The sequence below is a fragment of the Schistocerca nitens genome, chromosome 3 (genome assembly GCF_023898315.1).
Source record: "Schistocerca nitens isolate TAMUIC-IGC-003100 chromosome 3, iqSchNite1.1, whole genome shotgun sequence".
Lineage (NCBI taxonomy): Eukaryota > Metazoa > Arthropoda > Insecta > Orthoptera > Acrididae > Schistocerca > Schistocerca nitens.
Window position 1 is genome coordinate 927,428,337 of NC_064616.1, and position 25,696 is coordinate 927,454,032.

The window sequence follows — 25,696 nt, forward strand, 5'->3', positions numbered from 1 at the left end:
CCTATCTGTCAGATTCCTCATGATGAGCAGATGTGTATCCCATACCTTGCCACCTGCAATCACTACCAACTCTGAGAGGAAGGTATATGTAAAAATCTGCAGTACAGCCAGGAGTACCTGCATAGCACCCTCAAATGGAAACTTGTTTATGGCTCATTTACATCTATATCTGTATGACTACTATGCGATTCATAATTAAACGCCTGGCGGAAGGTTCACAGAATCACTTTCAGACCATTTCTCAACCATTTAATTCTTGAATAGCATGTGGGAAAAATGAACATGTAAATCTTTCCATGTGAGCCCTCATTTCTCTTTTTTTTTTTTTTTAACAGTGGTAACGTCTCCCTATGTGGGTGCTACTTGACAAAATATTTTTGCATTCACAAGACAAAGCTGCTGACTGAAATTTCATGAAAAATTTGCAGCAAACGAAGATGCCTTTGTTTTAACAATTGCCATCCTAATTTAGTTATCCTACATGTCATACTCTCACCCCATTTCATGATCATACAAACCTTGCTACCCTTCTTTTTGATGTTCTCTGTCAATGCTATCTGGTATGGATCCCATACTGCAACACAATAATACTCCAGAAGAGGACACAAGTGTAGTGTAGGCAGTCTCTTTAGTACATTTGGCGCACCTTTTAACTGCTTTGCTAACAAAATCCAGTCTATGGTTCACATTCCCTACAACACTTTCTATGTGATGGTACTAATTTAAGTTGTTTGTAATTGTAATCCTTCAGTATTTAATTTAATTGACAACCTTTAAATTTGTGATATTTAGTGCGTAAATGAAATTTAATGGATTCATTTTAGTACTCATGTGGGCAACTTCACACTTTTCATTATTTAGAGTCAACTGCCATTTTTAGCACAATACAAATATCTTGCCTAACAAAGAAACGGTCCAATCCAATGTGTTGAAACCTATCCTGAAATTTTTCACACAGGAAGAATACACTACAAGAAATGCATTGTCAAAATTTTAGCTGCTAAGGAAAAAAGCATTAAAGAATGTTAAAGTTGCTTATATTTGCCACATGAGAAACCACTTACAGCAGTGGTTTGTACAGCCCTTCCTGCCTAGAGTGCTAATTGGCAAATAACCAGATGCAGCCATGGCAACAGAACATAGCTCCGCACAGCGCAAAGCCTAAAGTGCACACACAAGAATTTCAAGCACTTAAATCATGCCAAAAATGTCTCAACTTATTAGTTATTTAGATAACTTGCTGTTCACATTGACAGCTAAACTGTTGCAGATGCAATTATTATACAAGTGACTAGCACAGGAAAGGAAATCAAGGCAGCATATAATGTTACATTACAGACGACTTCCATCAATTAAGACTTATTCATTCCCTGCAGTCGTCACAAAAATGTGAAGTCTATCAGATGACAAAAACAAACATTTTCCTTACTCCAGTCATGTGTGATACAAGAAAAATTAGAGCATTCAGGCATTACACAGTAATAATTAGTTTTGTTTAGACAGAATTGGGATGAAGTAAGAAATGGTTATCACCAATGTTCTGCATACTGCACTTTGTACCAAGTCACTTGATCAAACTCGTAAAATGTAGTGACGCAAACTGACTGCACAAATGACTGAAAATAAACAATACTGTCCACTGATAAACCTGAAATGACAAAGAGCTATTGGAAATTATATTGTCCAACAATTTTCTCAAAAATGCTTTACACTGTCAAAGAATTTATTTATCAAGAGACTCAATCAGACTATTAGTTCCAGGTGGAATCTAAGTTATATCAACAATTTTTCTGTCATCCTTGTAAGGACAGAGGTATCATTATGTCCACGTCCAGATCCAACAAAAGAAATGTCCTTTTCTGCAGCTGATAAGAAGACGTTTCAGATGTAATATTCAAATCATTCTCTCCCACTATCTGGATTTTTCTACGTTGATTGCAATATTTTTGCAGTTAAACAGATCTTTTTCTTTTTAATTCTTGGTCCTAATTTGCCTTTAGGATCTTGAAAACAGATATAAAGCTGCAGAAACAGTAATCTACTGATACGTATCACTGGCATTGTTGTATATGAGTCTGTCTCAGCATTCACTGTCTGCACAAGCGACTCAGTCTTTCTCATTAGAAATGATAAAGCGCAGTCCACATGCAGTTGTTGCATGAATCCTGAATAGTAGACTACATACAACACTTTAGGGTGTAACAAATAGCTTTGTCTTCACATCAACTACAAATTTCTCTGTGATATTACATATTAATGACATCCCTTTTATACATTTATTTGATGTGAACATCTTAATTTGCAACCTCCTTTTCCACATAACTTTCTGAATATGTTTCACCAGGTCAAAGAAGCCTGGAAACCAGTAATGTGCCCAGTCTCGTATGTCTCCCTCGGTAATGGTGCACTGACTCTCAAGAGCAACCCTAAGTCTTTTGAATAGTTTTTCTTTCACATTTTTGCAATTTCATTTTGGTGAATATTCGTACTACATGTAAATCATCTTTTCATTTATATAATTCAAGTTCAGAGTGTATGACACAAAAGTAGTTTTGCACACTGCTTAACTTTAAGCATTTTCTTGCTCCGTCATTTAACCAAAAAATTTACAACTTTTATGTCACTGTATGCTATTGCTATACATGTTTTCTTTGGGCTAGGAAGGTACTGTATATTTGTTCCGGACTTTATTTAACACAATAATCAGTGTTAGATTCACAATTCACAGAATCAACACAGGTATATCTTATTTCTTCTAATGTTTTCACAACGTCTAACAAAGTATCAACATCATTTGAATTAATGTCCAAAAAATTAATTTATACATAACATACATATGTAGGTCTTCAGGAGAATAGGTGATTTTGATTGTGGACCACGTTCTTCATATTTCACCTCTGTTAGGTCAAAAACATTAACTGGATTTCCCATTACTGTGAAACTCTGGAACCTGCACAAAGACAGCAATAATATATGACGAACCACAAAGAACATTAATTCAGTTTTATTTCCATTGTTAACATTTAGCAATACCATAAAGGCAACTGCTAAATATTATGCATATTAAATAAGTGAATAGTAGTTGTGAACAACCATGTCAGAGGATCTATCAATGGAAACTGAAATTCCCTTTACAAATTATAATTGCATTGTGCTGTGTTGCCTGTTTACCAATGTGCTGTCAACCAAAGGCATGTGCCTGCCGTGTGCACATGTTCTGTCTGTTACAGCTATGGTAGGAGTGTACGTTTCTCCAGCCACCTTGCGAACAATGAATTTGATGATTTTCAAAATTATTTTTAAAAAACTACTAGTAGTGTATCTTAGTAACTAAAACATTACAATTTTATTTCTTTCAGCATATTCTTCATGTATAAAAAATTTAAGGGCAGGTTTCAACATGTCAGATTGGACCATTTCCTAATTAATCATTTTGCAATTGGTTTTGATCTTCTGTTGACTTTACTAGACAGTAAACAATAGCATTATCTATAGACAATCTAAGAGGGCTGCCCATATTGCCTCCTAAATTATTTATATAGCTTAGGAGAACAGAGGCCCTATAACACTTCCTTGGGGAATCCTAGAAATCACTTCTGTTTCACTGGAAGATTTCCCATCAATTACTACAAACTGTGATATTTCTGATAGTAAATCATGATTCCAGTTGCATAACTACGGGGAGACACTCCATATGCACGCAATTTGATTAAAAGCTTGCTGCAATCCACAACGACATATGGGTGGCGTTCCAAAAGTTCACATCTCCCTCTCTTCTCAGCAACAGCGGCACTCTCGTGCTGAGGTCATTATAGTGTTGAACAAGCAAGAGCTCTCCCCAGTTCATGACCTCATCTGAAGGAGTAATCATCATAGTACATAACCAATGTGACAGCCAAAGTTTCAGGTGAACCTGTAGTGTTGTTAATTTTGAACACAGTACTACGAGAGAACAGTTTGTTAATTAGTGTGCATCAAGTGATACTTTGCTAGTCCATGACAGTTGTAAATTATCCAGTACTCCTGTGGCAAAGACAAGTGCCAAATTTAAGTAAATCTTTTATTTCTTTATGTAATAAAGTGAACAAATATTTAATGTGTTCAAGTGTGACGAGCCTTCTTCCAGAGCAATCAAAGTGCTCACAGTTGTAGCCAGATGAAAGTGGTTTCACTTGGTCACAACATACGGTGATGGTGATCGACATTTAACTGGCTTGTGTTTCTCACCAGCTACCTCCTGCTTTATACATCCTTTTTCTAAATTTTGTTGCTCTTCTGCTGGCCAGTTGTCTTAGAGGAGGAGGAGGAGGAGGAGGAGGAGGAGATAAGTGTTTAACGTCCCGTCGACAACGAGGTCATTAGAGACGGAGCGCAAGCTCGGGTTAGGGAAGGACAGGGAAGGAAATCGGTCCTGCCCTTGCAAAGGAACCATCCCGGCATTTGCCTGAAAGGACTTAGGGAAATCACGGAAAACCTAAATCAGGATGGCCGGAGACGGGATTGAACCATCGTCCTCCCGAATGCGAGTCCAGTGTGCTAACCACTGCGTCACCTCGCTCGGCATCAGTTGTCTTATTGTTTGTCCTACACCATTTCAAAAAGTCCGAGCTGCCACAGAAAACGTCTCTAATCGATCTTGCACAGTTTCAGGCACAGCAGATGGAATGCCTACTGCTCACTGAACTGACGTCCTTACTAAAAACTCAAAAATCACCACCATGGGTAGCTGCTCCAAAGTTTTGCCCACACCATAGCCAGGACAAAGAATGGTCGGACTACAGGGTGCAATCAGAGGCACACTTTGCCACATACAAAATAACAGGTATGGAGCGATTTTCCTGAAGTGTATTGCATCTGTCTTACTCTCTGTGGAGAAACTGTTCCTGAGAACGTCACTTACCAATATTTTGACAGTCAAATCACTGTAGCAGCTGCACAAATTGAATTTTTTCATCTGAAGCAGCAGCCTGCTCAGACAGTCAAACACCAGATAGCAGAACTCGGAGGTCGCACCCGACATTGCAATTTTAAATGTTCATGTGGAATTAACTATAGTGACATAATGTTACATAATCCTATTGTGCAGAATGTATCAGACACACACATTCATGCTGCAATTCTAAAACTATCTGACCCTGGTTTAAAAACAGTGCTGTGTGCAGTGGAATCTCACGTAATTGTGGACTCAACAGAGGTTGAGTTTTAGGCTCCATATATTTATTTTGTATGTAGTGCACGAGATACAGAGTGTCATGTGTAGAATAGTGTTGAAGTAATTATGAAAAGTGCTCAGACAAATAGTAAGAACAATAAGAATAGTAGGAGTACAAACTCTGAGTCTCATGGTACATGGAGTTTTGTAACACACTCCATGTTACAGAATTCTGTGAGAAAATCATCTTGTCAGAGTTTTTCAAGGCATGTACAGTAAAACTGTCAGTGGCATAAAGCTAGTTGCTTTCAATGTGGACGTGAGGGTCACAATCAAACTGTGTGTTTATGCGGCAGGCAGGGCAAAGGCGACAGCCACCATCGTGCTTTGCACCTTGACAACAACTGTGCTGTCAACAAATGTACAGACTACATATCATATCACTCACTCAGGCACGAGTTGAACCAAGTACTTCCACATTGTGGAACTCTTCTGCTGATATACACAGACAAACGAACAAACTTTTTGTTCATTTAAAAGTGGAACACAAGACCATTAAGTCTTAACTGGACATTGGTGCTTCTGTTTCCCTGATAGACAAAGACACTTGTGCCAAAATATGGAGTCCATCGTATAGCAGCATACTTCTATTTTGTCTGCCTACAATGGACAAGAAATTTCAGTCCTTGGTATGTGTAGTTTGCCAGAAACTTTCCAGGGAGTGATAAAGTGTATTTCTTTTCATGTACTCAATTCTAAAAATAGTGTAAACGTATTTAGGTTAGATTTATTTGATTTGTTTAATTTGTACATTCAGAATGATGTGTTACAAATCAGTCTTTCAGTGTCTCACACTAACGTTTTGGCTTGTGTAGTAACTACAAGGAACTATTTGAACTGGGTATAGGAAGGGCAAAAGACTCTGATGTGCACATCACAATGCACAACCATGATTTTTTTGCACACGACCTGCATCCATGCAATATGTGAGCAAGTTGCTCGTGAATTGCAAAGATGGCAAGACAATGGGGTTTTCAAACCCCTTTTCTGCAAGCCAATGGGCATCACTTGGTTATTCTGAAGAGCCCTTCAGGTGATTTACAGTTGTGTGCTGACTTTGAGGCAATTCTAAACCTATGCACTGTATTGGATTCTCTCTCTCTCTCTCTCTCTCTCTCTCTCTCTCTCTTCCAGATCAGGAGCAACTGATGGACAATTTGGGATAGGGCAAATACCTTTCACAGATAGATTTGCGAGAGGCATATGTACAGTTACCACTGGCTGAACAGTGTAAGCAGTACTTTGTGATAAACACTCACTCAGGTTTGTTCCAGTTTCAAAGACTACTGTTTGGAAATGCTTCAGCTCCTGCAATTTTTCAGTAGTTCCTGGAACAGTTAACAGCAAAGCCCCTTCTTGTACAAACTATTTGGACAATATTAAGGTCACAGGTCGTACACCTGCTGAAGGTTTAGCAAATTCAGACTGTGTGTTTAAAGTTCTTTCTGGTGCTGGCTTAAAGCATAATATGGAAAAGTCCTCCTTCAGCCAGGAAGAACTGAACTATGTTGGTCATGTAATAAATACACAAACTATACATTCAACTACATTGCACTTGGCTGCAATTAGAGATCTATCAGTGCACTGTAACATTAAGGATCTCCAATCAGTCATAGGGAAACTGAAAAAAAGGCATTTGCCATTATCCATGGTGTTACAAAATTACACCAGTATTTGTACAATCAGACATTCTCATTTGCTGACAGATCATCGGCATTCAACAAAGCACAAAACTTGCAACAGTGGGCTCTGATATTGTCTATTTATCAGTATGAGTTGTTGTACGGAGCCGCTGCCCAACATTCGAATGCTCACATGTTGTCTTAGTTAGCAGTCAGTTTCAATACAGCAATTGATTCATCTGATGAATCATGTTTTCAGATCGATTCTCAGAATGTTGAATGTCTTCAAAATTTTCCTCTCAACTTTCAGTGATTTGCTGCAGCCACTGCTACCAATGCAGCTCTTCGGGTTGGTTAGGAATATGTGCGCCACGGGTGGCCACACAGTTTGAAAGAAATTCTCCACCCCATACCATACTGCTATTTTTCGCACCACCACATGCTTTCTGAGTGATCAGGTGTTTTCCTATTGCAGAGAGAGCATGACGACACGTGTTGCGATTCCTCAATCCGTACAGCAGGAAGTCTTATCTTGATTGCACCAAGGTCACTGGAGCATAGTTCACACAAAATAACTTGGCCACCATCATTGTACTTGGCATGGCGTGGAAGCTCAGATTGAAAAAATGACCGCTTGTTGCAAACTTTGTGTGGAGAATCAGTCGTCTATGCCGCAATGCTTTTTACAGTGGTCACATCTGTTTGGACCGTGGCAGCACATTCATGTTGCTTTTTGCAGGTCCATTCTGGAGCACATGATGGTTGTTAGTGGTAGGTGCTTACAGTAAGTTTCCTTTTGTTGTTCCCATGACATATACAACTACTGCAAGTAAGGTATTGGCTTTGTCTTTTTTTTTTAAGGTCTTTCTGAGGTCACTGTCTCAGACAATGGTCCATAATTCACAGTAGTCACTTTCTAACAGTTTCGTGCCATCAATGGTAGTTCGTTTGAACATTCAAAAGTCATATGGAGAAATTCTGTAGCTCCCACACATGGGAGCAGTCACTCAAAAATTTTTCTGTCCTCCTACCCCTCTTTGACAAGTGACGGGAAGTCACTGGCAGAATTGTTATGTGGTAGAAGGCACGATATACCATTACATTTTCAGTGGCTGCTGCAGAAAAAATTCATTCCACAACATCGGACAAAGTTACACCTGCAGGAGGAAGTCTTTTACAAAGTCTTTGGCAAGAGGCAGCATTCGGAATGTGGAGACATTACCAAAGAACTCAGACACACCTCATAAATTGTCCACGGTTCTGCTGGGTTACTGCGGTGGCTACGATACCGGCAGCACTGCACTTACGTGTATGTCAGTGATTCTGCTGCAGAATGTTTGCCCACAGACCTAGCACATCACTGGCATCCTCATATGCAGTTGCAGCCATCGTGCCACCTCTCACTGCTGGGACCATACTGTGGTGCCCATGAAGGTGGACGCCCCCACTTATACTATCGCAGTCACCACTGCCGCTTATGTCTCCAACGCCAGCTCCCACCTAGCAGCCCAAACCGATGTCCATGAAAGATCCGGCCCTGGAAGGTCATCACGCTGCTCCAGAAGATCCACTTGCCATCCAACCGAACACAATGGATGTGGGTGTGCACCTTTCATATTGTTTTCTGGCTGATATTCCGGGACGCCAACAAGGTGCATACCGCGGTGGGGGCAGGTAGGTGCCATCAGTCAGATACCCTCACTACCTCCCCATCTGTATCCGCATTCGTAATGTGCATCTGCCCTACACGACAATAGTGCAAGGTTTGGGGGGGACAGAATGTCTTATCGTCCAGAGATTGTGGTGCCACAGCAAAGTCGGCAACACAAATTGATATCACAGACAGACATTAGCAAGGGCTTGCTGCAATCCACAACGAAATATGAGAGGCACTCAAAAACACCATGCCTCCCTCTCAGCAACAGCAGTGCCCTACCACTGAGGTCAATACACTGTCACACATGGCATCACAGTATAGGACTAACATGACAGTCAAAGTTTTAGACAAACTTGTAGCATTGTTAATGTTGAACATCGTTCTGCAAGAAACAATTTGTTAATTAGTGCATCAAGTGGTGCTTTGCTAGTCCATGACAGTTGTAAATTATTTGGGATTCCTGTGCCAATGAAGTGTGTTGAAGTTAAGTAGATCTTTTATTTATTTATGTAATACAGTGAACTAATATTTCATATGTTTTTGTGTGATGAGCCTCCTCCGAGAGCAATCAATAAACCCATAGGTGTGGCCGAACGAAAGTTGTTTCACCTGGTTACAACACAGGCTTTTGAAATAAAGCAGTTAGTACAATTTCAAACGATTTTTTATGCCTACTACCAACTTTAACCATGTATTTTCACCAACATATTGAGGGTAGATTGAAGTCACCTCCAACTATAATTGTACGAGTTGGGTACCTACTTGAAATGAGACTCAAGTTTCCTTGAACCTTTCAGCAACTATATCATCTCAGTCAGTGGGGTTAGTAAGAGGAAGCAATTATTAATTTATCCTGGTTGTCAAACATAACCTCTAACCATACTAACTCATAGCATAAACTACTTCTAAAAGCAACAAACATGCCCCAACCATCTGAATTTAATCCATTATTTAAGAAAACTGTTGCATTGTTGATAAAAACTTCAAGTAAACTTATCTCAGGCTTTAGCAAGCTCTCATTACCTGTAACATCTGCTTCAGTGTTTTTTTTTATGAGTGCTTGGAGCTCTGGTTCTTCACCAACACAGCTACGACAATTTACAACTAAAATACTAATGTTTCCTAGGTCTACCCTCATTCTGTGTTTGACCTGAATCCTTTGAGAATGTATCCCTGCTTAAACTTCTCAGAGACCTTATACCCTAAAAAACTGTCCAGCCCCCTCTACACAGCCGAACTACCCATGTAGCTCCACCACCTATGTAGCTGCCTGAAGTGTGTAGTGAACCTCCAATCTATTGTGTAGATTCTGACACCTCTCCATCCCACAGTACAAGTCAAGGAATCTGCAACCTACACAGTTGCAGAACCAGCTGAGCCCCTGATTCAGATCCTCCACACGACTCTGTATGAAAGTTCCACAAATGGTCCTCTCAACAATGCTACATATGTTGAGCTCCATCTTCAACTTGCAAGCAATACTGGCTATTTTAATATTTCCAGCTAGGAAATTTCTTCCCAATTAGCCAATATCCTACATCCCTTGTGTGGTTCATGGACATTGATTATATCTTCATGATAGACACTCAGGGCTAAGACATGCTATACTCAACAACTTTTCACCTATCCATTTTGCCTGGCCCTTAAACTCAGCATACCACTTTCCTGTACGTTGATCTCCATCTCTTGGATGATTCTACAAAACCTTCATCCTTATAAAATGTATGAACCATGTATAAACAATAACATTTTATATATAAAAAAACCTATCAATCATATGTACACTTCAATATCTGCCATCCCTCCCACACTAAGACATCTCTTTGTATAGTCTAACAAAGGATTTCAGTGACAGACATTATCCCCAAAACCTAGTCCACATACAGATCTCCCATATGCCATATCCAGACATACCGCTAATTCTCAAACCACATGGATTAGTTCCAACGAAGCATTACTTTTATTGTGTTAACCGGTTTTCAGCTTACAAGGTCACCTTCAGACATCAGTAAATGTCTGAAAATGGCCTTGTAAGCCAAAAACCGGTTAACAAAATAAAATTAATACAGTAGAATGAAAGCAAACTAGCACTTTTCATTTATTAGATAGAAATTGTCCTTACAACACATCCTTCAAACGCACAAATCGCTTGGCATTAACCTCTGGTGATGTCTCTTCAACACCTACCTCCATCCATGCATTCCCTTTCTCGCACCTCACTCTAGACTGACACATCAATCACTTAATCTGTACACAAATACGAAGTCTGTTCAAAAAATTCTGGAATTTTGTCCACAAAATTTTTCTACACTTACCTTTTACTTATTGTGCATGGCCTCCTTTGAAATGCGCTCCTACACAATTGATACACTGCTCCTAAAGCTGTCTCCACTTCTGGAAATAGTCCCTGTGCACCTCTTGCTGGTTTGAGTCATGCAACAACAGGCATGAATGTGCAGGTGCATTATTGCAATGCAAGAGCCATGAATTGTCTTCCCACATTTCACGCTGTTTCCTTCTCACATTTTCTCACAGGCATCGCAATGCATCCCAATAGTACCATCGATTAACAGTTTGCCCTGTGGCACAAATTCACGATGAACTAATCCTTCAAAGTCAAAGAAAACTATCAGCATGGCTTTGACACTTGATCTGACCTGACAAGCTTTTTCTGGTCTTGGAGAACCTCTCCCAACCCATTGTGAAGATGGAAACTTGGTCTCAACAGCATAGCCGTAGACCCACGTTTCATCATCAGTTATGATTCTCTTATGAACATCTTGATCCAAAAGCTCTTCACAGACTGTGAGGCAAAGGTATTTCTGGTATTGACTAATGAGCCATTGGACAAACTTAGCAGCAACACGATGCATTCCAAGATGCTGTGCCAGGATTTCATGACATAATACAACTCAAATGTGACATTCTTCTCCAATCTCTTGGACAATCAGTCTTCGATTGGCACACACAATTTCATTGATGTTCCTGACTTGAGCATCATCGGTAGACATCAAAGGGCATCCTGTACGAGTGTCATCTTTAACTTCCGTCAGGCCATTTTTAAACTGTGTGAATCATCCGCAATGCCGAGTATGGGTTAAGCACTCATCACTGTAGGCTTCCTGCATAATTTGGTGTGTCTCTGTAAAGGTTTTATTGAGTTTCATGCAAAAGTTAATGCAGACAAATTGCTCCTCTAACTCTGACAGCTCGAAATTTGCAAACTGTGAGACAGAACAATCTGCTCAATACAGTACTGAACAATAACTACCAGACATACAACAATGAAATTTCCGGTAGTTACACATTAAACACAGGCATGTGCAGGGAAGCCAACAGCATTTCGCTCCAACACACCATAGGCGCGAAATTATAAACGTTGCGGAATTTTCTGAACAGACTTCATACATTGCTTCATGGTCTCCCACTTCCTCTGTTTTATACTGCCACTCCCCCTTCCCTTCCATCAAACTGACACCTCCTATTCCATCAAGTAACACATGCAACAATATCTGCCAACACCCCAACAGCAGGTAAAGTTTGCAGGTATTGGATTTATATCCATTCCCTAGCTGCCCCTCTCTTCTATCTGGCCATGACCCTCCTTCCCTCCATTTCCCATCCCAGACACCTCTTTTCTCTCACAGAGAATGAAGCTGTATTAGTGTTGTTTTTTTTTTTTTTTTTTACCTGTCTGTTAGCTCTGAGAGAGCACATTGTCTAACTCATTTATGTGCCTGTATACTGTTCCTCAATGCATCAGCTATATGGAAAGTGTTTACCTTAACTTCTTCCATTGTTCATATGCTGCTTAGAGCTTTTCAGTATCGTACCATGGAGTATCAATGTAGATACATGTGAAGAACAAGTTATCATGAAACACAGTGACAGCAATGGAAAAACTTGACAACAAACATGCAGCATTATTTCATTGCTGCTACTGTGAAATGAATATACTCAACTGGAGTATGCAGAACATTCACAATGTATTCAGTTGATCCCATATTAAACTAATTTTAATGTGACACAAGGTATAGGCACATTTTGAGTCATACTTAACAATGAGTCAAAAAGTTTTCAGTAGATTATATTGGCCCCCTCAGTTAATTCTAAAGATGTAATTTCAGAATTTTGAGTCAACTGAAAACATATAGACTGAATTTCTGAACAATATCCAGTTTTCTTGAGGTTACTACCACCACATTCCTCTCTCTTAATAGCACAATATCTGTAATTTTCTTGATCTCAACAATATCCGTGCTATAACCTAATGTAAATAAGTCAAAGGAAAATTATACCCATGGATTATGAAGGTCTTACAACAAGCACATCCAATTCACAAAAGTGTCGAGGAGGATTTGTAGAACATTACATACTGAATGTCACACATTCTCCATCTGGAAAATAACATTTATCTATGTCCTATATTTGTGGGTTACAATAACATTCAAGAATGTAAAAGAAATTGTGTAACATGACTTTACACTCATTGATACATGTGCATCCAATTATAAGGTCATACACAAATCCACACAGGACAATTAATTCACGTGTGCTCCTGAAATATTCCTGCACGACTAGAGAATTCTCTGAACCACCTCCTGTACACACAAAGTCTATCCACAAACTAATTCAACCCCTTTATTCTGGCACTCCTATTAGCCACTGTGTGTTCTGGGTAGAACTGATGGTGGAATACCAGCTTCAAAATGCATCCAAGATCAACTGTCATTGATTTTTAACTTGATCAGGAGTGGCAAAAACTTAAATCCCTTTTGTCGTATTTAGTATAAGCACAATATGCAACTGTCCACTGAGCAACAATACACCATCAACTTTTGTGGGAGCTTGGTAAATTCAACCACTTAGACACTCCTAACGTATCAGCAGTTCCTTGGGAATTATTGCCTCTCAAAACTGCGATAATGCAAACTTTCAAAGAAATATTGGGAGAAGGTGGTGCAAGAACTAAATTATGGATGCCAATCAACAATCAAAAGCAAGGACAAAGTAAAGTAAGTGGAATTTTTCAATATTGATATTTATTAAATGTTCAGATTACAGATGGACAAAATATCTGTGCACAAAATCATTACTGGGCATTTGCAGTTAAGGAAAATGAGTGTTAAGGTGGTCTCCTAAGAGTTAACCAATTACCAGAAAGAGATTTGTTTCCATGTTTCTCAGTAAGTTTTGAAACAGATTCCAATTAATCCAGTGGGTTATTTTTATTTTTACAGTGTTTCCCAGTGAAGAGAATTGAATTTTTGAATATAACACAGCGTGGCACAAAATACAGTGTGGCACATATCCATCATCCAAAAGAGGCACACGTGAGTAAGCTGTGTGAACAGAAGTTTGGAATTAGCTGGATGATAGTGCCAGGGAAGATAGGAAGCAGCAGATTGAGAACAGGGGGTTACGAGAGTGAAGGATAGTTTGAAAAGATTCTCACTTGTGCAATTCAGTAAAGCCGGTGTTCATGAGAAGAATATAAATGCCCCAGCATGGTGTACACAGGGACAAGGAAAAAAAATTCCCGGATTTTTCCCGGATTTCCCGGTTAAAAATACACTTTCTCCCGAGTGACAGTATATTTTCCCTTATCAATCCTTTGAATGGTTATGGTTTTATGCACGGGGGTACAATTTCCCGACACTTTAGAAAACTAAATTCAGGGGAAAAGACACATTTTGGAAACATCTTTGATGTGCAGCAACATGTACTGCGTATTTTCGTATTATGAAAGTATACACTGGAATTTCACCAAACACCGCACTTTACTTTCCGAAGCATTGAAATCGAGATTTCGATGCGCTTTTGCAGGCCGTTCGTAGCTCATGTCACGTGATCTCGCCAGCCAATGACAGCAGATATTCAGAGCATTGACATGTGATGTAGTCAGCCAACAGCAACAGCACTGTTAAGTAGCACGAACACACAAACAGGGAAAGTTAATAGTTTAAATTAATATACATAGTGTTGCTACAAGAAAAGCAAAGTTTTCACATATAATATTGTTCTCAAGCTGCAACAGAAGCTAGGCTTTCGCATATACTGTTGATATTTTTTGCGCGTGTTACACTTTAAGATATATCACACAAATGTGCTAGTAAAATTTTTGATAATGACTTAAATGTCTCATCTTCAGGGTTCGAAATTCTTCTAAATGGTGCGTCATCAAATAGTTGATTTTTAAATAAGAGTCAAATGCTCTGTGATTTAATAAATTCATGGTACATTCTTGCACATAGTTCAACTTACGTAAAAGGATATTTACTTTGAAAGTAACGCTTTTCAAACCACTATTCGCAATATTTTCTCGCAACCTGTTAGAAATACGTTCGTTTCAGCAGTTTCCAGAAAGCGCAAATAACAGGCAACACCGTAGGAAGCCCGTATGTACGTACGTGTAAAACATTGAAAGATCATACATTATGTCATAAAAGAAACAAGACATCAGAGGATACTGCAAGAGCATCGGAATTCCGTGAATAATATTAAAATGTGCACATTTAAAGTGCATAATTAATGTGCACATTTGTATGTCCGGATTCCCAATGAAGTAGACCTCAACCTGATATTAAGCTTTTCAGTGTGGTTTTCGGGATGTAAATTTTCTTGGAGTACCAGTGCTGTATTATATCATGTTTGGTTCTTTATTATGACATAATGCCATATGTGTTAGAAAATGAAAACGTGCACTTGAAATGCAGCGAACTGTTGAAACTAGCCAGTACTCTGGAATTAAACATTTCGTTTCAAATATATTGACTGCCTCTGCGGAAAAAGTTAACAAAAGTCAAATTTCTTTAGCAAACAGACAAAAATAACTTCATTGTTCTGCAAGGCGATTAATGCTTGACTGTCAGAAAGGTGGAAATAAAATAAAATCTGAAACTAATGACATATTTTAGCCTTCCGTAATTATGTGAATGTGTTTTAATTCGCTTGATAGCTCCCAGCCATAGATATCCGTTTTGTTTTCATTTGACGTGAGAGTAAACGTAGGGAAAACAGCAAAATCACTAAAGGTAAACACTACAGCACAGACTGCTCTGCGCATCAGCCCTGGATCTACGACATTTGCAAACTGAGTAAATACTAAAAAAAATCAAATTTTCAAAAATGTTCATCTTGTAGCGCACATCTTTCTGAAAAGTTTGAAACATAAAACATATGTATTCGAGGAAATGTAAGACATATTATTTAGTCTTAAGTATGCCAAAGAGCAGTGCCATGCCTCTTCATAAATCATTTTTCTACCACACGTCCAAACTATATTCAGGTGAGTGAAAATTGAAATGTGTCCCGTGGTGCCTCTCCTGCTCCCAGTCGGCCAGTTTGACAGCCTGCCCCTCTTAAAAAAATCTCGCAATTAATAGCGGAAGGGATTATTTGTAGTCGAGCGAACAAGAACTCTTCAGAAAATCTGAACTCTTTATCACCTATTAGTTAATAACTTGCTGTTTTGTGTGACATAAAATTAAATATAGGATATATAAAACCAATACTGACAAGAGATAGGCCGTCTGGGGTGGCTGAGCAGTTCTAGGCACTACAGTCTGGAACCGCGCAACCTCTACGGTCACAGGTTCGAATCCTGCCTCGGGCATGGATGTGTGTGATGTCCTTAGGTTAGGTAGGTTTAAGTAGTTCTAAGTTCTAGGGGACTGATGACCTCAGAAGTTAAGTCCCATAGTGCTCAGAGCCATTTTTTTGACAAGAGATAAGCAAGAAATTACACATTTCTTCAAACCTTAGCTCCTTGCATTTTTTTCTCTCTAATCTTGCTACAGCTTTACATGGCGTGCTTACCTTTCTGCGAAAGAATCTATTACCTCATCAAAGTTCGTCAAACGTTTTGCTACATGAAAAATTGAAACGTCGTTATCTAATACTGAAAAAGCTGTTAATACAAATAATACCCAAGACTGATGTGGTTTCTCGATCTGATTACGTCTATTTTGTCACTGTCTGCTGGATAAAACAAAATAGGCCTTTCTAATATGGCAGCAATTTTGTAACACACCAAATAAACGAGACTGTTTTGGCACAAATGGCCATTTTTATAACACGACAGAATATAATCCACGAAGTACCAATAACAAATTCCTATTAGGCCTACTACAAGCAAAAAGCTTTATGTTAGGAAATAGTTTCACATTTCATTCAAACGCACCAGCTTCTCAAGCATGAGATCAAAAAGTAGTATTACGAAATTGTTATATAAATTTGGATCGTCTTATTCTTCCATAATTTGTGTGATGTCCCCGTTTCTTCTCCTTCCTTGTTCTAACGATCTTGTCATCACCAATTCTGTAGCTATTGCTGCCATTCTCAAAATTTGTTCGCCGATTAACTTCACTAACCCTGTCAGAATCACAGGTTTAGTTATCCTGCGATTATTTTCCGGTTAGGCATTATTACGTGTTCGAACAACGCACTTTTCCGCGTTACTTCCAGAATAGAACTTACGCGTCTGCTAACCGGGGACTGTACAACTGGTCCTTACTAGTGTAACGATCTGGCCAAAAATTTTCTGTCAAAATTTCATTTTCTTGGATACACCAAGAAGGTAATACATAATCTTTCTCACCTGTTATTCCTGTTAGTCGTTTATTTCCATTCTGGTAGTCTGAATCTATGGATTTCGCTAGTAATTATAACAATGCTCATCATTCGCAAACGCAATCAACCACATAATCAGACAATGATTGGCATTCATCCGTTCGGCATTACTCCCTCAGCTCGTATTGCCTCGCCCCCTTTTGTCTGCAGAAAGTTTATTTCTAGATGTGACGAGGATTCTCCTGACAGAGACATCACGTACACTATGCATGCATTCAAAAGTCAACTTATGATTTATTCAGAAATCAACTTAAAATGTGATCAAAATTGTTCAAAAACCATAAGGGAAGCATTTCAAAATCATATGAATTATCGATAGACAAACGTGTGCTGGATGCTAGGCACTTTGTGAAACAAGTTTTTTTTCCTCAAGAATATGAATTTGGCGCCCCCTTTTTTCGGTAGCATCTAGCTGCTTGCTGCGACCACTTGTACAGCCAACAGCCACATTCCTGTAGCCAGAAGTGGGAGGATCTAATACTCAAACGTGACTCAACTGAGCATGCACATGAGCCCGTGCGTAACTACTAAAACAAGTAAAATGTATATAGTTGCGACTTCACGCTCACTGGAGGCAATTTGTTGTTATGAAGCACTGCAGAGTCTTCCTAAAGCCTCTGACACATTTTCAATTGGCAGACGCTTGCATGAGTACTGTGTGTTGTCATTGTATATGGCACATTTCCTTTGCAATTTAAGTTATTTTTGTTTTTTCTCTCATTTATGTTTTATTGTTGAAGTATTACTCTGCAGTAGCGGGATACAGTAATATCCTTTGTTAGAGTATCAATTCTTACCGGTTAAAATTACAAAAATTTAACTGAAAATTCAAACAATGAAAAATTCCCAGAATTCTAAAAATATCCCGGCTTTTTCCCGGTTTTCTCCCAGATGAAAAAATTCCTGGGTTTTTCCTGGATCTCCCAGGTCGTATACACCCTACTCAGCTTGTGAAGGAGAAATTAAAGCTAACCACATTAGATTATAAGCAAGCTCTGCAACTCAGTGGTCTATCTAGCTTTTGGCAATAGTTTCTCACCAGATATTTATCTGAGTGGATAGTTTGTTCATGGTCATACCCATGAAATACTTATGTGGAATGGTAAGAGGGGAATGAATATACGTAATGGATGTCATGACGGGAGGTTGTCTTTGATGACATCATAAATGCTAATAATAGGATTGGAATAGATGGAGGGATATGTGTAGGACAAGTCTAGTGCTCGACTGTTCAATATGCCCTTAAGGCAAGGGGGTTGGGAGCAGGAGAATGATCAGAATGGGTATGGCGTAGGTTGTGTGTGCTGCTCAGCACATCTTCTATTTGGTGAAAAGTGATCTACTGCATCCATTTTATGACCTAAAATAGGTCGGTGATGGCCAAAGCTCATAATTTCCTGCTAAAATAGTTTATTTTCTGGGTCAATTGCACACTGTTTTCAAGACAAGTGATCTATAATTCTATAAACATAATAGCCATCCTGAATTTTCCTTTACTGATTATCAAGGTAAGTATGGTTCTAAGTCTGCTCACTAAGAGGGGAAGATTTTGAACTGTGGAAAGTTTTCACTCTTCAAGAGGTAGGTAAGAAACATAAATTCTGTCTGAATAACCTGTTTACCAGCAAAAATAGTGCATCAATAACCTATGGAAAATATTTATTCAAATTTCTTACATAGCTTTCATTTCCAGATTCCTTTACACCATTACTTTCTTCTGTGTAATACACAGCTCTCCTAGTTCCAGCTGTTCCTAAGCTCAGTGTGTTATCCGTAAAATTGTCAGCGAGTGTACCTGAAAATGTTACAAGTAAAATTAGAAGACATATATAATTGAAACATTTTGCTGAAAAATGCAATTTTGAACTCTTGTATTTCAGACTGCAGTACCCAAGTGATAGGTCTGCAAGACAGTGGCGAGTGCCACTTCATGCATATGAAGACATGGAAGAGTTACTAATTACAAAAATCTTTCTGTTCTTAGAGTCACAGATCTTGTCTGCAATTGGGAGCAGATACTGTAAATAAAAAGTTGATGGATAATGGCAACAGAATAACTAATTTTTATAGAAAAAAGTGATAAGGTATTTTGATACTACACAATTATGTTGCTCATGGCATCACAGTGAAAAATAAGAAGACAAATTACAAACTAAATACATTATTAAGAATGTGCTAAGTGGCATACCATGAAACTGACTGGTTCTAAGTGCCAATAAGGAAGTTTTTACAAATTGATTCTAACAAAGCAGAAATCAGCAACCAGACACTGTTACTAATACTGTAGTGCTGTTACACAGTTTCAGATCAACGGCTTCATCTTCAGATAAGATATTCATGTTTATATTACATGTGGCAGTGTTCACATTAGTTGCTGGCTATTTGGTTCTCAGCAACTAATGTATGTTGATGACCTTACTCTAGCCACCCAGAGCACTGATTTTGAATCAGTTGAGAACACCCTCACAGATGCCCTTAAAGAACTTTACAGATACGATAACACAAACCAACTTAAATCAAATCTCACAAATGTGTGTTTTTTATTTGAGAAACAGGGAAGCTAATTGAAATTAAAGATAGTATGGTCAGGTTTTGAACTGGAACACCATGAGACCCCAAATACCTAGGAGTGACACCTGATAGATCTCCTAGTTTCAAGAAGCACTACATGAACTGCAGCTCATAAGCTTCCACCAGGAACAATCTTCTATGGAAACTGACCAGATCAAAGTGGGGTAGTCAACCTGAAACTATACGAACCTCTGTGATGTCACAATGCTATTCTGTATGTCCTACTTGGTATAATTCAATACATGCCACACAGGTGGACATAGCTCTCAATGACACCTGCAGTATCATAACAGACTGATTTAAATCTCACACCAGACAATGGCTTTATCACCTCTCAGGAACAGCAGCAGCTCCTTTTCAAAGAGAAACAGTCGTGAATGAGGAAAGAAAGGAAGTGGAGCAAGAGAGAATGCATCCTCTGTATGGGCACAAACCACACCCACAATGGCTGAAATCAAGGAGGCGTTTCATAAGAACATCAATGGCACTTGGAACCATTGCTGCAAAAGCTAGGCTGCAACTATGGAGGGCTACAACCTACCTTCCCTCTGGCTGGAATACAGTTTCAAAAATCCTACCTCCTGGCTATGATGAGAAATGGATGACCTGGAAGTCCCGGAACAGACTGAGATCTAGAATTTGGCAAGATGGGGTTACACTGATCAAGATGATATTCAATGTAACAGTTGTTTATCAGAGGCTTCCATGCCGATTGTGTCCAGCCTCCCACACAGAAAATGTACTTCATCAAGTAGCAGAAAATGCACTGGAAGTGTCAAAGTTTTGGCAAAAGTAATATAGTCACAACTGTGTACATAATATGTAGGTTTCTGGTACAAGAATAAAATAATGTAAACAACAACAAAATATGTAATATAAACATGAACAGCTGTCTAAAGATCACCCATCAGTTTGAAACCAGTAGTAGGGCTATTTGTGTAAATAAACAGTATTATTAATGGTGAATGGTTGCTGTTTTCTTCTTTTCATGAATCAACTTGTAATCTATACACAGCTATGGACTAAAAAATGCCATGTTTTGGCAAAATAGCAGAAAGAAAGTTTTTGTTCCAAATGCAATTAATACTGATGCACTACATTTTATTTATGATTATATAAGTACAGAAATACATGTTAAGCTTTTAACTGGTAGAACTATAATCAACAAAAACCACTTCCCATATCTTTTAAATTTTTGAACTCCAGAGGGAAGCACAGCTTGGCACAAAGCCCATGCGCCATCTACTAATGTGTGTCTGAAAGACTTTGTTCATGGTTTGGCACATGAATCAAGTCAAGAGTCATGCAACAGAGTACTGAAAACACATTTTGTGAAAAAAATAGCACTCAAAATATTTTCCATTTCCACTCTACTAATGTATCTTAAAATAATGAATTAACACTTCTTAATACTACTGCAGCACTGCAGACATTCACATCTCACTCAGAACCTACTGCAAACAAGGAAGTAATACACATTAAATAAGAAGTAAGTGAGGCAGCACTATCCACTAATGTCATGCAGTTGCATCTGTATAAAAATCACAAGCAATCACTAAAACAATCTGCACCTATTATATACAAATTTCAATTGCCCTCATCACTTGAAATAAAACTGTAATGATTGCAGTTAGTGAATATAAACTGGATCTTATCATGGCAAGTGACTGACCTGTTGGAAGATGGAGATTTGTGATGACTAAATTACTATTAATGAAAAAACATCAATGGAATCCTATTCAGCAGTATGAAGAAAGTACATCAAGAATAAGTAACTATAGTGTGGAGAAAGTGCAGCGAGACAGCAGTTTACTGACACCAGCAGCTTCACATTCAAGCAGTAGAAATAAGTTTTTGAGAGGTATTAAAAGCACCTGTAGCAAGAGGTATCCCTATGCCAAACTAAACAATCTGATTATAAACTTGTATCTTTACAAGTATACTAGGAAAACTGTTCCCTAAGAAAATCATAACTTCAGTATTTGTACAAAGAAAAAGAGTCACAGATAAAGTACGTATCAATAAGTAAATATAACAATAGTATGTGATGTTGCTTTAGAAAGCTCTTTAAACAGTTAGGCATACTGACAACGCCTAACAGGAGATATACCCCTTTTTGAAGTTTTTTGCCAACAATCAATGACAGTTTGAAAACAACAGTAACATTCATAAACACAATACTACAAGGACAAATGTCCTACACTATCCATAACTAAGCCTTAGAGTGGCTCAGAAAGAAGTGAGGACACAGAGAGAGAATGAGAGAGAGAGAGAGAGAGAGAGAGAGACTGAACAAAGATAGTTAACCTCTTTGCTTCCTGCATGTCAAATACAACAAACAGAACTGGTAGCTTTTGTCTGCATACACAACCCAAGAAATGCCAAAGACAGATGCACCAATTGTTTGCTCATCTTCCTTAAGGTGCAACTAGCTACCTCAGCAGGTTTCAGTGCTCTGCATAATCAGTTACTGAATTTAGCCATTGTTTCCATAACTTCTGCAGCAGAAGAACAGTAAAATAATGTCGAGGTTCAGCAAGTGTGTGTTTCTATTCATTTAATCATGCCCTGTCTACCTTGAACCATTCCTATTTTATTGTCAACAACACAACACAAAGTAGTACTTCCTTTACATGTTCTTTGCCTTGTTTTGCCAAACAATAACACAGAAACACACTTCACCAAAGTGACATTCCGACTGCCCCACTGCCTCCGACTGCTCTCTCGACCCTTCTTGCTGCTTGTATTTATAACATTGTCAAAGAACTACTAAAAAGAGATATAGTTTATAAGTCACATGTACATCTGTTATCATAATTTGTGCAGAAAAGTTGTTAATTTGCATCGAGTGACATAATTTAACATGTTATTAAAATGACAGACAGATTTGTTGACTTGACAGAATAATTCTTTGTTACAAAAAGGTCGTTTTTTAGAAGTTTGTCAATTGACTTCTCTAATTTGCATAAATAAGTAAGTAACGTGAATTATGAAGAATTACATTGGTTTTCGTCTAAAATAGGATTGATTACGTGAATACTGAGTGAAAACGCTCCTAGTGAACAAATAGGTTTCACTGGGTGATTTTTATTTAAGGAGATCCAAAATACCTAAGTTGGCCACTATTTTTCGTACTTCATATTAATTATTTAAGATAGACTTAGTGTTTTTCATGATGACATTTGCTGTATCAGTGATCAAGTGATATAAACTTTTGTGTGGGTCAGTTATTCAGTATAATTTAATGGGTTGACTGTTTATGGAGACATGTTGTGCAATCATTGTTAACATACACAATAACTTTTCTATAATCATAAATACTCGTTAAACTGGTTGAATTTGGAAGGGATCGCATACTTCATTAAAGTAAAGCCTTTAATATGTTCCGTTACAATCTCTACTACATGGTATGTTGTTAGCTTTACTCCTAAATTATTTACATTCTGCCAGTATGTTCCATCACCATATTTATAACTGTGCTTGCACAAGGGTATGGAAAGACTAGAAACAGAAATGGTATTGTAGGCGCATGTGACCAGGTTCATCCACTTTTTGTCAATGGCATTTGTAGTATTATTTACCGATGGATAGGCCCCGATGATCCATATACACAGTACCCGTAATGTAACCAGAACTGCATGAAAGATTTGTAAAACTGTAGCAGACCTCTGTCTTCTCCCCAATATCTGTGACAGGTGTTTTAAGATGTTTAGTACAATAAGGGATCCAGTCAGTTTGAAATCAAACAGCAGGCTTGAAATCCTCAAATTATTTCATGCTCACAATGGTGATTCTCATTACCAAAACAGGTGGGATACACACACACACCACAAATAGCAGAATTCCATGCATACAATTTCCTCCATCAAGAATTTGAAGCCTATGCAGAGTGTCATCTTCTTCAGTCCCATTAACATCAGCTGGGGCATATGTGCTGCTGTTGCAGGGTTGGCTTGGGTTATTTGGGGGAAGAGACCAAACAGTTAGGTCATCAGTCTCATCGGATTAGGGAAGGAAGTCGGCCGTGCCCTTTCAGAGGAACCATCCCAGCATTTACCTGAAGCGATTTAGGGAAATCACGGAAAACCTAAATCAGGATGGCCGGACGCGGGATTGAACCGTCATCCTCCCAAATGCGATGTTGCAGGGTTGGAGAAGGGGCAAAATTATAGTGAGATTGCCCACAAATACAGAGTACTCCAATGACTCCCTTACCGCCGCATTACACTACTGAGGATGATGGCAAAAAGGATCTACTGAAACAGATCTGATGCTAGTTTTACGATGAATGAGATTTCATAACAAATCACTCTGAATCCATTTGCTACTAGCTGATATTCATTTCATGTTTTGACTTTCTTCAAACTGATACTGAACTGTCTGTCTCACAGGGAAAGTTGCCAATTCAGTTTGTGAAGAAATCTTTTTTCCGGGGAAAGGGAGGGGTGGTGAGATGTCCTCCCCTACCCCTAACTGGGTATACCCTTGCCAGGCATACATCAATTTACCTATCATTTGTGGACTGATCAGCTTCTGATTTGTCTGGTAGAACAATGATGCAGGGATTGATGGCTCAGTTGTCCTTTTCACAGTTTGCTTTCTGCTTTGGTGGTACTAAGCAAGGTTTCACTGCCTCTCGCGTAGCTTTCCCAAATTTACCACAGGTTGCATGATCATCACATGACATGGCAGTTTGTCCACATTGTTAATACTTAAAAGCATCTCATGGGATTTCATGCCAGTATGTCCCCTTTTATGACACTTAAAAACATCTCGTGGGATTTAAAATGTAAGGTCTCACTTTAACATGGGGAAATCCAGCTGTTACATATTTTGGCAGCACAGGAGAGGTAAATATGAGAATGAAAATTGTTGTTTTTTCTAGATTACCATTTCATTATTCTTGACTCTTTCATACTTCTTCCCTGTCTTTCTTCTTTAAGCCCCTTCTGCTCTATACTCAACTAAATCTCAGCAGGATACATCATATTTACTAAAATTATGGGTCCTGAGAACTTCAATGGTAGCTGGATTATCGCCAGGTAATTTAGTGTTCTGCGAGGGTATGTCAATGTTTCCACTGAAATTGCTCCATTTCGAAATTGCTTTATAGATTTAAGAGTACCTACAATATACTGAATGTCTTTCTGAATGGACAGTTCAATACCTTTTCCAAACAGCTACATCCCCTAGTCTCTAAAGAGCCTCACTTTTCTAAATTTTTCTACGACAGCTGGGATACTGCAGGCCCCAAATGTTGCTCAATTATGAATGTTTTGTCTCAGTCACTATTCACCTCATTGGCAACTATAATGATCTTGAGGCTGAGATTTCTTTTAACTGACGTTCACACTATCCTCACAGTCTGCACCCTGTGACACACAATTGTCTATTGCTGTGCTATATGATGGCCACTGAAGCACAAATAGGGTATAAAATTACAGAAGACCACTGAAACTCATTGCCCCCAAGCTGACGAACTCCACATTGATCAAGGAGAAATTTGTGGCTCGTCAAATGCACAGACATGGTAAGATTATCCTCAGAACAGACAACATAATACTGACAAAAATCACAAAGAGTTAACATGAAACAAAAATTATGCTGTAGAAAACCATATATATCATTTAAAATCAAAAGTTATTTAAAAAATTATGCTCTGCATTCTGCTGAACACACATACCATATGTAGCATCACATTATAATTAGTCACACAATGCAATACTAAATGTCTAAGAAACAGCGAGACAGTATTGTGTGTCTTTAAGCAATGAGGAATGGAGGCTGTGTGAGAAGAAGTAAGAATGAACTGAAGACTTACGAGGTGTTCTTTGAGACTGCATGTCATCTGTACTGACATCTGAATCATTACCACCTTCTGATGATTCAGGACCTACTGAGCTTCTCCCCTGACTTTCTGTCTGTTGGCTATCCTCATGCCAGGATTGGCGCGACTGTAAAAATAAAGATATTTAAAAATGAAGATATAATTAACACAGCAAT

At 38.6% G+C, this 25,696-nt stretch overlaps 1 protein-coding gene across 2 annotated transcripts in view; it reads right to left on the reverse strand.

The window, feature by feature from the left end:
* LOC126248998 (protein Daple) overlaps window positions 1–25,696 on the reverse strand; it is a 206,665-nt gene that overhangs the window by 15,106 nt on the left and 165,863 nt on the right. For both annotated transcript variants that reach the window (XM_049950577.1, XM_049950576.1), the window contains 2 exons: window positions 25,515–25,647; window positions 18,799–18,917 (listed from right to left, as the gene is read on the reverse strand). In XM_049950577.1, coding sequence (XP_049806534.1) covers window positions 18,799–18,917; window positions 25,515–25,647 — 252 coding nt within the window. The remainder of the gene's footprint in view (window positions 1–18,798; window positions 18,918–25,514; window positions 25,648–25,696) is intronic.